Consider the following 17540-nt stretch of genomic DNA (forward strand, 5'->3'; position numbering starts at 1 on the left):
AAATTTTGATGTATTCAAAGTGTTTGGAATGAGTTTTGATCAATTTTGGGTATTTTGGCAAAATTTGGAATTTTTAGCCAAATTTGGGTATCAAGGGCAGTTAGGTAATTTGGAGGTGTCTAGGGGCAAAAGACCAAGTTAGGCATTTTACATAGAATTGGATAGATATCCATTCTAAATGAATCATGGATTAATGCATTGTGAATATATGGTATATCCTAGTTCCAAGTCAACATCCAGGGTTGACCCTAAAGCCAAGTAATCCTATAGGGACTCTTCTTGAATTCTCTTATAATGATCTTACCTACTAAATGCTAGAGGTTAAGATCAATATGTGGAATTTCAAGTTGAGTAAAAAGAAGAGTTTTGAATTTCTAATGGTGGGGTACCTCTTCTAATTTTCTAAGACTAGTCAATAGGAAAGTCCTATGGCTAGACCTAGGCTACTAAAGAAGTTTTCTAGACCTCAACCAAAAATGAGGTCAACAACTCTACAAAACATTTTTGGCTCTAAAATAACTCAAAATAGAGAAATAACGTCTTAAATTGAGTATATTTGTTCAAAAAATTAAGATTAATGATTTTATTTGTTTTTTTCATTGACATGAATTAAATTTCCTTTTTGACTGTAAACTTGTTCCAAGTCAAATTCAATTAATCCATTTGAGAAGTTTAGTTTTGAATATTTGCAGTTTGGCTTGATTTGAATCAATTCAAATTCAGTTATTCAAAGATATTCAAACCGTGATTCGATTATACTTCATTTAGAAACAAGTTCAAAAATGGTGCCGCAGGGTTTGGTATAAACCATCCAAGGAATCACATCATTCTAGCCCAAATAAATTTAAGAGCATTAAATATATATATATACACACACACCAATAATGCCAACATGAATCTCAAAGGGATTAAACGGCTAGGAAGGGAGACTCGGGCCATCAAAGCTCCAAATCAGAGCGGATATCGACAGACATATAGTCCACCAACTACTACAGATAGTCAACCGACCACCACAGACGGTTGAACCCAGAACGTCGGGCGATCGACAAACATTTTATTATTATTATTATTTTTTTTTTTTGTAACTAATGCAATTGTCATTATATAGGATTGAGTTATTTGGGCAGTCATTATAATTGTTCTCCCCTTTATGTAATTAGGCCCCTATAAGTTTTAGCCCTCTTTCAAAGCATGTACAATTTAAATTCAACTTATATATATAATTTCCTTAAGTCATTAATTAATAAAATATATGATTTAGATATTAAAATAGCACATCATAATCTTAGAAAATCTTGATGAAAAATAAATCATAGCATCTTTAACTGTAAATAACTCAAGTTCGAGCCACCCATAACTTAGAGCTTGATTAATTAATCAAATTTGCGCTTAATTCTACACATTCAAACCAACCTCTTTAGCATGAAAGAGAAAAAAAATACTAACTTCAGTTAATATTATAATAAAATGACAAATATAATGAACATTACGAAGAAGTAATAAAAAAATCACTTGATAAAAATATAAAATCAAATTTTTATCCTTTTTAATAATTTTAAGACAATCCTTGAATTTTAATACATTTAAAATATAAAATTTTATTAATTATTTTTTATATGATCTGCCCCACAAGCTGACAAGGTGGGGCAAGCTTGAACTCAACATGTAGCTCATCAAACTGAATTCACGACCCACTTACTGTGCAAGCCCCATGAGTCATCTTCTCACTTGCAGCCCTAGCGATACCTTTCCATGGGATCAATGCAGCTAAGCTTTCAAAAATTTAATATGAAGCCATAACCGCATATAATTATTCAATATACAAATTTAACCGTTGGATTGAGAACCCTTTCTTCTCTCGAAATCTTACATTTCTGATTTGAAATTGACTCTGATAAATTGTACTGCATAGCTCACAGCAGCATTCAATAACATTCTCCCTAAAGCGGACCGATGGAAATCAAAACCCTTCCATTTTAATTTTATAAATTCAATTTCCTCGAGCTTTTCCCATCCACTTGATCAATATACTTGAACTTTACAAATAAAAATGGTTAAATGACTTTCCTAATTTTAATCCAAATAATTAAAAACATTGAGATAATTATCAAAATAATCCATGTAACAACTAAATTAAAATTCAACTTTTGGCGTCAATTTCACTTGTCTAAAAATGATACAAATGCTATAGCATATTCACCAAAAAGGACTTTTTTTTTATATATACTATAGAATCATAAAATTAACAAAAGTTCTTTTTATAAAATATATTTTTGAAATGGCTTTTAATTTTACATTATAAGCTTCAGTAAACTTAAATTAAAAAAAATCAAAAGAGTATATTCAATTACTTGAGTTTAAAAAATATCTATCAAATTGCCATCTTCAATTTATCTAGACATTAATTATTTTATATAAATTCTGTTTTTACATTTAATTAATAGTCTATAAGCTTCAAACAATTTATTAAGCATTTAATATCAATATACATTCATTTCCCATTGACAAAATCATCAAGTCCAATAATCTAAAAAATAAAAATAAAAATAAAACATATTACCATTCAGTTGAAAGTATAAGAGTATAAGACAACCATAAAATTCAACCATAAAATTAAAAAAAAAAAAAACATAAAATAAGTTACATGTCACAACATACAGTAGATAATTTACTCCGTCTAACTGTAGCTTTGGCTTTATGTGAAACTTTCTGGCACATCAGTACCATTATATATTATTGCGTTTATTGATGTCTTATATATTAAAAATAAAATTCAGCAAAGTCTTCTTTAGTTTTTAAAAACTCATTTAAAAAACATCGGTAAAAGGTAAAAACAGTCGCAAACTAATTGGCTAAACTTACAAATACATTACGTTTTGAGGACACTAGGGCATAACAAATGCACACACGTAAACTTCAATTTCGGAAGATCAACTTGCATATGCAACAAGTAAACTTCAATTTGTCATAAATACCACCTTACCTAAAAGGGGTATTTCACTTAATAAAAAGTTATAATGACGGCAATTTTTTTTCTGTGTGATAATGAAAGATTTGGGTGGTATACATGTAAAAAAGAAAAGCTTAGGTGTTAGATATGTGAATACAAAGGATAGGGCGACATGTATTTAAATGTAAGTTTTAATCAATAAAAATGCATGCTTTATTACTCAAGCCCTGGAGAAGCTATTAAATGTATTGAATGTATGGAAGATGAATGTGGTATTTGCAGGAATAAATATAAAAAATTTATTGAAAAAAAGAATAAATTTATGTTGCATGGCATGGATACAATTTCGTGAAGTACTAAATTTAAGAAAATGTCCAAATAACACAGAAAATAATAAAATTTAACCAATATATCTAAAATTAGTTGTAGTGACAACAGTGGGAACAAATGAATAAAATTACAAGTGCTAAGAAAACCCGAAGAGTGTTCCAAGTGAATGTAATAAAAAATTACAAATATACAACCATAAGGTGGATAAGAATGCATATTAACCCCACCCAGGTTACACGAGAAATTGATTTCTTCCGATTTATGTGGCTCGATATAATGAACATATATTTACAGCCGCACAATGAAAAATATCCACTAATCAAGAAACAAATCAAGATACAATTATTTGCTCGCTCAAATATGTCTCGTCTCGCATTCATCTCAATAATATCCCTCTCTCAGCCTGCCATGTTAACTGATGATGGACGAAACCCAACGACATCCTATATCCAACTTCCAATTGTAATATCCGAGCCTTTTTACTAGTAGTAGCTGATCACCTAGTAAAATAACCTACTTATTATACCAACTAAGATCACTCTATCAAATAATTCTTCAATATCCACCTCTACATCTAACTGAATGAAGAAGATTAAAAACTTACGCCCTTCGATATCATACAACAATCTCTTTATATAATATTTAAATGACAAACTTGTAGAAAAAAATGGCATTAAGTGGCAACATAATCATTTTTACCCATGCATAATCTCAAGAGTCTTCCCCATGTGGCATGCCATTTTAATCATCTATATGGCTTCACTAAAGCTTTGCAATACCTGAGTTCGTTGATGACAAACATAAAATCATTTACAATCATCCTTGCAACCATGTTTGCTACTTCATCTTGAACTTCCATTTTCCCTGTAAGCCCCGTGTCATTTTGAAAGCACCCATTTAAAAAAAACATTATTACGCACTGCACCTCTAAAATCAGTAGCAGCAATAGATTTAACAAATTGATTCCAAAATTTCAGTGATTGACATACACATGATACTATCTTGTTTCCACATGCGATCAACATAACACCCTACAACACCTTCCAAATATTACTACAGAAGGTTTGAGATGTAACTTTCATTATCAACCCACCCAATCAAATTCCTCTTCAAGCCAAAAACATCTCATAAAGTGAAGATTCTATATAATCCCATTACAACTTGATTTGCACATCATAAACTCCAGCAAAATATAAAAGTTCATCATTAATAACGTGAATCGTCCAACAATCTCTTACAAATAATTAAGAATAAACTTTTTATATGCCGTTCAATCAAAAGACATGAATAGTGTATCATATCTCTCATGTACCATTCATTCTTTATTGATCTAATTCAATTTTTTTCTACCATCATTATGTGAAAATTCTCTTTCCATGAGACCACAATCATTTTTACATAACCAGCACACAACCATCATGAACTTTTTGATTAGCTCCTCAGTTGACATTTGAATCCACCTTTAGCGTCTCATTTTACACTTCTTCCTCTACTCCCAAGAATGTAAGAAGATTCCCTTGATTTTCAACTCTTTATGTCTTCATTAAAGATCAGGTCATGGACATCATGGACCTTCAACTTTACAAACGCATCTGAATTACTAATAGCTAATATAGTTCAAGCCCAACTTTTTAGTAGTGATGATAGCAATCTTTATGCTTGAATTTTATTATGATGTTAATGTCAATCAATCTCAACTGACTAGCAATCAAATTAAACTCATCGATATGAGACACTTAAAAAGTGCCTTCAACTTTGGGCATCTGGAGACAAAGAAATTTATCATTAGAGATACCTCCATTGTAATATCAAAAGCATCTCACACATGTTTGATGGGAGCTTCCATCACATGAGTTGTAGTACTTCATGGAATATATTTAAAAACATTCTTTGCCAATGACAAACATACGTCTCCAAGCGCCTATCTTTATAAGAAATCTCAATCTTCTTGAGTCATAATTGTCAACTTCTCAACTCAAAGATAGATGTAAATTTCTCTTATATGAATAATCCACAATCTGCATCTTTCAGTATGCAAAATCATTGTCATCAAATCAATTATTCCTCCCCTTCCTATCTTAATAAGCCATTGCTACCATTGCTCTCGCAAAAATCTAGAAATTCACTTGGATCTACGATGTCACTAAGAGAAAAATATATACTGGTAAAAAAATAAAAAAAAGAATTATTTGCTCACCCAAACATAATTTTGTACTTTTAGCTCACAGATATTATTACATCTGTCTTATTCTCTCACCAAAGCATGATTCCTCCATTGCTTACTGATGATAAGGAAAGGCCTGCAAATGCTTATGTTGGACCATCTTGTTAATACATAACTCTTTGTAATAGTTTTTTTTTTCCTTGAATAAGCCTTCGATTTTAACATTCTCATTCGGGGTCTTCAATGGTTGTTACCAATAACTTACTAGAGAGCTTTCTTTGCATGACATCAATCAAGTTACTACCACCATCCACTTCTATGACCATTGCCTCTACACAAAATTTAATAAAAGTAGGACAATAAGTGATGCCCTTCAACACCATGAAAACATCACATTATATAATGCTTACAAACTATTGGTAACAAACTTGAAGATATTAGTTAAATTACGTTGTGGTGGACAATATACTTGCAGAAAATAAATCTAAGAGTGCAAGAAAAACATATAATAAATTTTAACCAAACAAAAAAAAAAAAGTAATGAAAAACTATCTTTACATCTCAACAATATCATCCCATAAAGAGACAGATTTAGGGTCTATTTGGGGGAGCTTTCTTACCACTCTACCTTTCAACCTGTTGTCACACATGCATTTGGCTAATGCTTTCTACTATTTCTTCTGAAATTATTTTTGTGGTTAAAAACTGCCTTTTGAGTACCAAATATACTAAAAGGGTATAACTGTTAAGGAAGTTATTATTTGAATTTTTCAGAAAAAAATAAAAATAAAATTTATGATACTAATAAGTTTTCAAAAAAATTATTTTTCCCACAACTCCACAACCATCTTTAAAAAAAAACACCCGTCACCCAAAACAAACCGTCTTAATCTCCCTCGAATTAAAACTAAGAGAATTAGTCAAGGTCAACTAATTGAACCCTGAAAATGGCATAAATTATAATTTATGCAATTCCTGATACTTCCATAAATCAAATTCAGGCACAAGAAACCATAAATAAACAAACCATTGCGCCCAGTACTTAAAATTGTAATACCCAGCTGAAACTGCTTTTCTAGCTAATTCATAAACCATCACCCAATTAACCATAACACTATATATATTCAATCATTATTTGCATTACCTTTGCACCATTCTTCCATTACAGCACCATTCTCTGAAAATAAAAACAAGAATATATTACAGATAAAAAAGTTGAAGTAAAGAAAATTTATAAAAAAAAACAAGTAAATCCAGATATTTTATGTGAAATACCTATAATTATTTACAAAAGCAGAAAATTGTGCGACATTACCTGACAGAAGTCGAATTTTTGTCAAATAAACAAAAGCATAGAAAACTGCAGTGGAAACACTAGTGTTTGCTCTACTCAGCAGAGTACCTAATGCTAAAATTGACGCAGACGATCATCTTTAGCTCTGAAACAACTATTACAAGAATAAATGTACAAGCCTTTCAACCTGAAACAAAACGTACAAAATGGAAAATTTTACAAGCCATAAAACAAGCACAAGATAGAACATGTGCTATTTTAAGGAGTGAAATAAAAAAAGAAAAAAAACTTGGCTATCATTGCATCCAACTTAAATTAAAGCATAAATAGTCAAAAGTGTAACTGTTGCATTTTCCACACGTCAACCATTGTAAAGATCTTCACTTAGCATCCAATGAGTCTGTGGTAACCGTAATGGAAATACAGGATGCACTTCATTATCGATAAAGCAACTTGACCTGTCATAATTACCAAACTTCATGAGCAAATATGTGCATCTCACAACTCAAGTCTCATAGAATTTCTATCTAAAGAACATTATAAAAAAGAAGAAAAAAAAACTAGAAGCGATAAAAAATCTACATAAATTATTGACAAAAGCTTACATTTTTCATAAATCACGCTATCATTTGGCTGAAGCGTTTCGCTGCAATGCAGGAAGCCAGCTGCTAGAAGACCCGGAATTTCCCCCAGCGCGAGCAACATGAGAAGCATCAGTTGTGCCTGAAGGATTGGAGCCTCCAACATTCTTCTTCGAAATGCTTGGAAGCACAAATGAAGTGGATGACATGTGAAACTTGTCAGTGCCTGTACCTACTCTCTGAAACACATGTTCCCAAATAAGTTAGAAGAATACAAAGTTAAAAAAAGAATACTATGAGCAATAATGTATTAGAACTATCAATTGATAGAAAACCCTTATATAAACAGCTAAACAAGAAAATTTTAATATTTTTTAGTAAATAAGAAATTCTATCCCAGTAGATTTGGCATAACATTTTCAATTGTGAAAATATAAATAGGGAGCAAATAGAGTTGTTAACTTCGGGACTTGATACAATCCATTGGGAAATTAGGCAGAGCACCTACAGATATGCATCTTTTCTTGTAAAATTAAGAAGCATTTCATGCAAAAAGTGTTGACCAGCAAGTAATAAAGATTCACTGACCAGCTTGCCAAGTCTCTGACTGTCGGAAGCCAAATTCTTATCACCTGCAGCTTTAAACTGCATTCGAACAGTTGGTCTTGAAACATTACTTGGCCCTACTCTCTCCGTGACATCTTCTTGAACATCAACAGCACCGGAAACTTCACAGTTAACTATGTATTAGATACAAAATGATATAAATATGAAGAAAAAAAATAATAGAAAGGTAATGCAGGATGAATCAGAGTTACAAATTCATAAGACAATTATGCTTTCTTGCAAAAAAAAAAAAAAGAGGAAAGAGAGATTCAAAGTTCCCAAATTACAAATTAATCTAACAACTCGCTTTTTTAAACAAACATGTGATAATAGAGTTTAAGCCGAATTGATAAATAAAAGATTGCAAATATCTGAAAATTTCAACAAGATAAAAAAATTCAACAAGCAAACAAACCAATTTTAGTGGATATTTATTGGCCAAAATTAAGAGCATTAAACTAAACAATAACAAATTATACAGAAAAAATAAAAAGGGAACAAAATTATTATAAAAAAATAAAATCAAGCCTCGCATCATTACAAGGAGAAAACTTCCCCTAGAATTAGATGGTAAAATTTAGCCTGTACTCCAAAGAAATTAAACATCCAACTTACGTTTACAATATTGAAACTGAAAAGAGAAATATTATTCAAAACAAAAAATATGAATCACATGCCCCAAACTATTTATAAACAACTCATAACAAAGGCTGATAGATAAAATTGGTAAAGAATCAACTCAATTTAAATTTAAAAAATCATCAAATAAAAAATATTCCCAACTCAGCTGACCAAACGTCGATTTAAATTTCAAAACCTCCTGTCCAACAATTTGGCTAAAATGCCACTGCAATAACTACAAATGTAATAACCACAAATATCATGCCAATTGAAAGGGTTTGCAAGTCCTGCACATCATCCGACTATAATTATTATTATTTAGCTTTTTTTAAATAATGATCCGATTGCTCTCCAACCAACTTATTATTATTGCTATCATTATATTTTTTTAACTCCGAATTTCATCCGAAGATATTAAATGTCGAAAGACTGCTGCATCAATTTTGCCGCACCGTAATGGGTATTATAGAATGTATCTCACAACAACTATAGTCGCCCAAAAGCCCAACCAATCAGCCACTCGCCCTCCCACTATTGACTTATTATTGTTATCAGTTTTATTTCTATGCTTTAATAATTTCAAATTCTATAGCATCATACTAAATACCAAAGATTATTGCATCAGAAAACTTACAAAGGTAGGCTAGTTCCTTGTGAAAATTCAAAACACACACACACACATTTTGCAAGAAAAGATTAAATTCAAATTTCCATTGAATATTCTTGATGAATCAAATTCTTATTCCGCCTTTTTTTTTACCTCAAATAATTCAGCCCCATACACATGATTTATTAGACTTGGACAAGCAATTAGCACGACCCATCAGCTTGAATCATGAACCCACTCCAAAAATGGTTATGACTGGTAAAACATTAGATGGTTCCTTCGCCATCTCAACTACAATCAACATTATTTAAAATAAAAAATAAAATACATCGTTTTAAATTGATGGTTAATTCAGGATTGCAATTAATTTGTTGCTAGCTTCATCAATTCTAATACTAATTTAAACCATGTTTACATAAGCCGGAAGTTGAAGATGGGATGCCTGAGGCATGCATATAGCTATTTAATTCATAACTATTCAGCGCTGAAACTCTACAACACCTACAGTCTAAAGTATCCGCCAAGTTCAACGTAAGTACACAATACCGTCTGATCTAGTTAAATCAGCCTACGCATAAACGCATAAAGTCACAACTTAAATTAATAAATTAATCATTAAGAGTAATTCATGGAACTCTGAAATTGATTAGTAAATATATATAATAATGGAAGCAAATAGTACCTTGACGCTTGTCAACATCCATGGGGGTAGCTCTACCACTCGTACCACCAGATACTGGCTGCAATAAACCGAAATCAAACAACATTTAGTCTATAAGTTTCTATGTCAACTTTTCTACCAAAAGAACACCTACAATGAAAACAGTGATTCATCCTTCAAAGAACCTGCTGGGCAAGGTCTGACATGCTAGATTGTTCAACAGAACATGAGTCATAATCAAGATTCAAAGCAGACCACCAATCAGGTTTTTTGGTCAAATGAGAAGAGCCTTCTGGTCGCAATCCAGAACAGGTCACTAATTTATGAAACTTGGCACTTTATAAGCAAAAAATCTATTCCTACCCGCAAAGCAAAAAAAATATCCCACACGAAAAGTAAACTAAGAAAAGAGGGGCAATTAAATACAAAACACCAAAAACTTGCTATTTACAAATCAACCACCCTCTTTCATCTAGGGTGCTGAATTTAGCTCAAAGATAATTAATTGCTCGAAAATTGATTCAAATTTTGGCTCGGCTAGAGGTCAGATCAAAATAAATGGGGTGAACTACGAGCCATAATTTTAGATCAAATTTCTTTTTAGCTGACGAATTGGATTGTTTAGAGCCCTAGTGATGTTAGGGCTGTGAAATTAGCGAATTTAGTTTGAAGATCGTTAATCGCTCGATAATTGCTTCGAATTTTGGCTCGGATCAAAATAAACAAGCCTAGGTACAAGCCAAAATTTTGGATCGAATCGAGCTGACCCCAACTCGGCTCGAAATCGGAACATTAACAGCCCTACTTTCAATCATTTTTCAAATTCTCACTCAAATATCAAAATTCATAGTAAAACTCCAACCCATATTTTTCATTTTATCAAATTCTCAATAGTTTGATCGTGGCACGCATAACTACATCAATTCGGTAGTTAAAAAAAAATTGCCTTTGTGTTTAATTTGTTAATATCAATGTTTCAGGTGGTCTATATGTAATTAGCCCAATAAATAAATAAATAAATAAAACTAAATTTCCAATTTTAACAGAAATCACATATATCTTAAACTATATACTTGCCCAATTTTAATTACAATTATTTCTTCATCATATGATTTTGGTTTTGCATATGTTTGCTATATAATAATTCATACATCTTATTATAGTATAATTTGCCAAACCTTAAAAGTAGATAACACTCTTCTTTAAAAAGTGCACAAATACCATCAAGTTCTTGATTCTTTTGTGATTGTAATTGACCGTAGAAAATGAGGGAGCAATAAGACGGTGCCACAGAACTCAAAGAAATCTAGATCAAAATAGCCTCTGATGTGTATGTATGCCAACATTGAGGATAGAGAAAAACCTATCCCAGCATAGGCACCATAAATCTGTGCAACGAAACACAGAAATCTAGAGCAAGAAGCATCTGATGTGTATGCATGGAAACATCAAAGATAGAGCGCACCTACATCAGAATTGTAAGGAAAGTACAATCCGATACAACCTTTTTCTGGAGTTCAAATAAAAGAATGTTGAATAACATAAAATTTTAAAGGTAAATCAGGAGATAAATATTCATCCCCATGCTAGCGGATGAGGCGCCTTACAAATAGTTTTTCGTAAACAGTTTTGATTAAAGAACATCACTAAATTTTGGATTAATAGATAGAATATTAGTTTAAATGGGAAGAATGAATGGGGATGGATAATCACCTGGATTAAGATAACATAATTTTTTTGCAAACAGATACTGAAAAACAACAAGACCAACTGTCATCGGATTTCTAATTAGAAACAATGGGTTGACACATATCATATCTTAAGAAAACTAGGGTGGTAGTACATCAAACACCTCTTAAATAAGAAACAATTCATTTTTTTTTAACAGAATCTCCTGTAATGAAGCTCTGATCTTCAGGATCAATGACGATTCATCCAAAAGAAAGTCAATACAGTAGTGCCAGCAACTCTTCCCTGCTAGTTTCACTATTATATAGACAGAAAAGAGTTCATAAGTGCCTTGTTTTGAAGTAGTCTATTATGGTTCCGCTCAAGAATTGCTCTTATGGATCATAATAATTTCAAAGTTCGAAAACTCTGATTTTAAATTTTAATATTCAAATTTAAATTTTGAATTTTGAACAATAAAAAATAAAATTGATGGAGAACTTTGTGGGGGTGCTTGGGAAAGTGAAATCAGCAATAGGAAGGTGACCGGCAACAAACAAATAATGATTAGATTGCAAAGATTTTATGGTGAAATTAGACGCGGGAGCTGATCATGTCGGCGAAACTATAGGAGCAAAATACCCACGAGACACAAAATTCCACATCGCGGAATCGACGATCCAGTCGTGGGGCATCCACGGTTCGCAAATTCGGGAATATTGCAGGATCCTGGGCTTGGCAAACAGCAATTTCCTGTCCTATTACCCATTTCAGCCTAATTCCTTTCCTTTTTTTTATTTATTTCATATTTTCTGCTTTCCAAGTAGGCTTTTTCTGTGAGGGAGTTATTTATATCCTGTTATTTTGCTCTTTTTCAGACTTTTGATTTGGTTTGTGTGTTTTAAAGATTGTATCTCTATTTTCTACCATAATTTAGTGTTGTATCATTTTACTTTCGCAAGTGGTGTGTTTGTATCTTGCTTAAGAAATAGGAATAAGTGGTGGAACTTCCTTGCCGCCCGAAGATCACCGATTGAGAATTTTCTTAGTTGTTTGCAGCCGGGACGGACCACGACGACGTCGAACCTGCTGACTAAAAGCAGCTTTATCCCCATAATCCCTTCCAAACGCCGATGAACTCGCATATTACTTTTCCTTTGCCATTCCACAACCACCTCCCTGCTAAATCCCAATCCAAAATACCTTGTAGGAATCCTAGAATGGTATCAATGTTTGTAGGATTAGATTCTTGTTTGGTAATGGCAACATAAAAAGATGTTGAACAAGATGGAGAGAGACGAGCATCTCAATTCATACCTTGAAGAGATAGACCACTAAACTTCTCAATTTATAAATTGAATAGATAGAACTGTATACTCCAGTGCCAAAAATTGTTCTGGTGTGGGCAAGTAATCAAGAATTCTTGGTTTCTTCTGTGACTGCAATTGTTTGTAGAAATATATAAAAGATGATGACATGAGAAATATATAATGAAGAAAGAGAAGCTTGAGGAGATGCAGACTCTAAGAACATAAGAGAGGAGATACCAGAAAAGGGAAGGATAAAAGCCGAGTAAAGAGGGATCAAGCAAAAGTGTTGATGCTAGAGAGAGAGAGAGAGAGAGGCAGGAAACAGATTTTTTCGTGAGAAAAATAGCATTGAGGGAAAAAGGAAGCTTAGCATAATAATTCTTGGATGAATAATAATATACCCCAGGTTCCCATTGTTACAGAAAAAGAACCCTAGGGAAAAAAAACGTGGAAAATCCTATTTTAAAAAAAGCTCTAAACACTAAAAAAATTAAAAAAAGCTGAATAAGATTAAAATGCCTCATAAATACATCAACTAATAAAAACAACAATATTGATCATTGATCATATTGTCAAACAAACGTGTAAGTTTCAATTGGGTGATTGCACACCCAGAAAAGTTATTGTCAATAGCAAACTTACGCAGCTAATATTTTATCAAGCACAAAATTTTCCGTTGACATGAACAAAATAAAAAAAAGAAACATTAATGTGCGCAATTTGATATTACGGATTTAAATCGCAATTCAACAGCTGGAATGCAATATGTGCTGTGCATATAAATATTATGTTGGAATAATAAAAAATCAACAATATAGTAGGCAATAAAGCAAAAAAAATTATCATATACGAGAATCCCTAAATAATAGCGGCCAACAGCTACTATTCTTTTATAGGGCAATTTTCACTCCAAAATTGGAATAAAAGAATACCTACTACATAAGAATAAGCTTGTCCACAAAATTTTATTTCCAACTATCCTCCAGGCTTTTACAAGTGTAACAAACTCGCAAATGAGTCAATGTTCTAAATAAGTTTGAAGATGGCACAACAAGAAGCAAAAGGAATACTGAGATCTGAAGCTTAATCCAAATCTCAAATCTCTTGCTCTAATAACTAAAAAAACATAAAGCAATTGGTTGGAAAAAACAAGATGAAAATCATAATTCTTCAAAATGAAGATGAATTATTTTCCAGCCACCTAGGAAAAATATACAAAGCCAAATACATAAATACAGTATATGATAATTGAGAAAAATAAAGAGTAAAATAGATAAGGAGCAAGTTCCATTAGAGCTCACATTTTTCAACAATTTTTTCTCAGAACTTGGAATTTATTTCAGGAAACGGAATGGCATGTTTTGAATGGAAGGATAAAAGACTCGACATTTATGCCAAAAAGAAAAAAAAAGACATGTGAGTCATTATTGCAGTAGCGGAGAACATGTGCCACAAGACGAGGGACTGGTGATGGCATTAAAAGAAATAAAAAACAAAAAAGCTAGTAAACATTAAGGTGCTGAAGTTGATGTCACGAATTTAAATAGCAATGCAACTGGAATATGTGCTGAGGTTATAAAATATTATGTTGGAACAGTCTGGGATCCACGGGAGAGGAAGCAATACAGCAAAAGAACACTAGCAAAGGATAATTCCTGTATTAAAGCGACCCAAGTTCCTTCCCACTACAACTCTTTCAAAGGACAATTTTACTTCAAAATTTAGAATTAAAAGATTACTTGACCTAGCCTCATAATAAGCTTACGTCCCTCAATTTAGTACTTCCATATATCATCTAGGCCTCTAAGATGAACAAACCAAAATGCATCAATAAAGATACAAATTTAAAGATGGCACAACAGCCGGCAAACGGCATCCTGAGACATGAAGGCAACAAAACTAAAAAGAGTGACTGCAAAAGAAAATTCCTAAATAACAGTGATAAATTCCCTCCCCGCTACAATTCTTTTATTTCTTTCAAAGGACAATTTTACTCCTATGTTTTGAGTGTTAACAGACTACTTAACCTAATTTCATAATAAGCCGATCTCCCTTATGTATTACTTCCATATATCCTCTAGTCCTCTAGAAGTGTAATAAACTCAAAATGCATCAATGAAAATTACAAGTTGGTTGATAGCATAACAGGCAGCAAAAGGCATTCTGAGATAAGAAACTTGATAGAAATCTCAGATTTCTTGCTCTAACTAAGAACTGAAACGAAGTAAATGGCTGCAAAAAAACAAGATAAAAATTCATAATTCTTCGAAATGAAATTAAATTATTTTCTGGTCATCTATTTTTTCAAATAAAACCCTTTTAAGCTAATTCCATAATTACAGTATATAATAATTGTGAAAAGAAAAGAGCAAAAATTAGACCGAGCACAATTTATTTTCCAGTATAACCTTACAAAAGAAGGCTAAACTTAATGTATGCAGCATACTTACAGAAAACCGAGGTTGAGGCTTTGTCCTATGGGCTTGCTGATATTTTAGAATTGTCCAGTCAAAAATGTAGTCAAATTCATATCCTGTCATGAACAGAGAAGGGAACTTTGAATTGATGTTTAGTATAAAAGCAGTAACATCCTACACAGGAATTTTATACTTAGCAAGAATTATACGTGGCACTAAAAAAAGAGAATTTACAGTGAAGGAAATTTAATTACGAGTACAGAAAATATGCAACGCAATGAATAAACATAGAAGAGTTAAAAACACATAGGGATAAAAAAAACTATGAGAAAAAGAGAAAACTGAATGTCAAATAATCAAAAGCCAACCTACTCCCTTCATTCAGCCCAACCCAAAATATCATGTAATTACGAGGTGCAAAATACCATCAACAGAGCCAAAACCCATGTTTTAACCAAAATCACGGTAGTTGAGTAGGCTTCATCCCAGACATCCCAAGAAGAGTGCTCTGATTAGATTATGAAAATTTCACCATGAGATTGCCATAATAAGTGGGGGAGAATTCCAATCCCTCTCTAGTTATGTTTGCTTTTCAAGAGCTATCCTACAGAACAATTTTGCAAGTTTACTTGTGTACGCTCTTACTATAATTTTGCATTTAAGTGCAATTATTTGTTGATAAGAAACACCAAAGATTGTTATTTATTTTTCTAAACATGTGCATGAGTAGATATTTCATCCTTCCAGAAGTAACATGCCAATAAAGAGTCAAACCGATGAGAGAAGGCATGAGCTTAGAAGTTTAAGCAAATACAATAATTCAAATATACAATCAATGTATACATTCAATATAAAGATGATACTTAACAATCCAGAACATGTAATTAATCAACAATACCATCTCGGCTGAACAAATCCCGAAAAAGGCGCTTCAAAAATCCATAATCTGGCCTTTGATCAAATGTCAAGGAGTGACAATAATGGAAGTAAGATGCAAATTCCACAGGATGTGATTTGCACAAAACCTGTCAATTTCAAGTGTCAGTAGGTTAAAATGATCAAAATCTAATTGTATTTAAGTTGCAAGTAGTGCTTGAAACATACTTCAATGGGAGTCGAAAGCTTCTTCTCACATATCTTATCATACTTCTGCTTTTTTGTTGCAGCTTTTAGGCCCTGCCATGGAAGGCTTCATGCAATATTGGTAAAATCAGTTAAATATGCTACCTAGATAAGCACACAACCTAAAATTAAGGATAGATCAGCTCATGAAAATTAAAGCATAAAAAAACAGGAAAACATTTTCACTAATGTTGGAGTTCAAACTTCGTATTGACATAAGAAACAAATGTGAAAAACTTTTCAACAAAAGTCAGAACTTATATCTAAATAGTGCGAGAACTTTCCTTAATCATACATAAAAATACCACTCCATATTAGTTGAAACCAATACGGATTTCTATTCATTCATTTAAACGAAACCCCAAAGTGAAACTGGTTATCAGTACGGGCTTGTACGTTCAAATTCAATTGTATTATGTCCCAGAAGCACTCAACAAATTTTAATTAATCCCTCTCACAATGCTAAACAACATACACCATTTACTAAATTGGACATTTGATTCATCGACTCAAAAAGGCAATTTAATTACCATCCCAATAAATCTTAGGGGCAAGTGTAAATAGCATACCTTCCCCGAAGGAAGTATAGAAGAACATAGCCCAGCGATTCCAAATCATCCCTACGGCTTTGTTCTGCAAAGAAATACCAGATTAAACTCTATTTTGAACAGTACCACAATCAAACAAGTAATGGCACTTACCAATGCCCAAATGGGTGTTGCAGCTTGCATATCGAGCAGTCCCAGTCAAGTTTTTATTCTCTCTGGATCAAAAGTTGATAAATAGCATGGTAGAAATATTTTAAAAAACCAAAGACAAAATGAAAGAACTCTAACAAAAACAAAACTGAAGAATTCAACAGTTATATAGACATTCACCCATCATATGACAATTTAGAATATCATGCAAGAACAATATTAAATTACTAGAAAAGTATTAAACAAAAGAAAAATGGAAAACAGTTTGCTAGGTAAAGAAGATAACAAAGCAATAGAAACTTCAACACCTTAGGCTTATAGATATGAAAGTAATGGGAAAATGGAATAATGGGCGTGAATCTAGAACATCAATAGACAAAAAAATCCCAAATTCATAAAATAAGTTAATGTACACAAATATTTGACAGAATCTGAGAGAGTAAAAGTATAGTGTGAGATAATTTCAAGCTACTGACAATTCAGAAGCATATAGAACACCAAAAACCGCTCT

At 32.2% G+C, this 17540-nt stretch overlaps 1 protein-coding gene across 5 annotated transcripts in view; it reads right to left on the minus strand.

The window, feature by feature from the left end:
• Window positions 1-3381: 3381 nt before the first annotated feature.
• The window catches only part of LOC110031185 (casein kinase 1-like protein 4), a 17709-nt gene continuing 3550 nt past the window's right edge, over window positions 3382-17540 (minus strand). The window contains exons 7-18 of one of the 5 annotated variants that reach the window (XR_002294712.1): window positions 17033-17094; window positions 16901-16964; window positions 16314-16398; window positions 16108-16234; window positions 15243-15325; window positions 9836-9893; window positions 7908-8059; window positions 7344-7558; window positions 7082-7196; window positions 6760-6925; window positions 6589-6621; window positions 3382-5775 (exon numbers count right to left, since the gene is read on the minus strand). Coding sequence is in view for 1 of the 5 variants with exons in the window: in XM_020734268.1 (XP_020589927.1) it covers window positions 7364-7558; window positions 7908-8059; window positions 9836-9893; window positions 15243-15325; window positions 16108-16234; window positions 16314-16398; window positions 16901-16964; window positions 17033-17094 (826 nt within the window). In the remaining 4 variants the exon portion in view is untranslated. The other 4 variants (XR_002294710.1, XR_002294713.1, XR_002294711.1 and 1 more) reach the window with 4 other exon arrangements.

The sequence above is a fragment of the Phalaenopsis equestris genome, unplaced genomic scaffold, assembly GCF_001263595.1.
Source record: "Phalaenopsis equestris unplaced genomic scaffold, ASM126359v1 Scaffold000787, whole genome shotgun sequence".
In the NCBI taxonomy this organism is placed as follows: domain Eukaryota; kingdom Viridiplantae; phylum Streptophyta; class Magnoliopsida; order Asparagales; family Orchidaceae; genus Phalaenopsis; species Phalaenopsis equestris.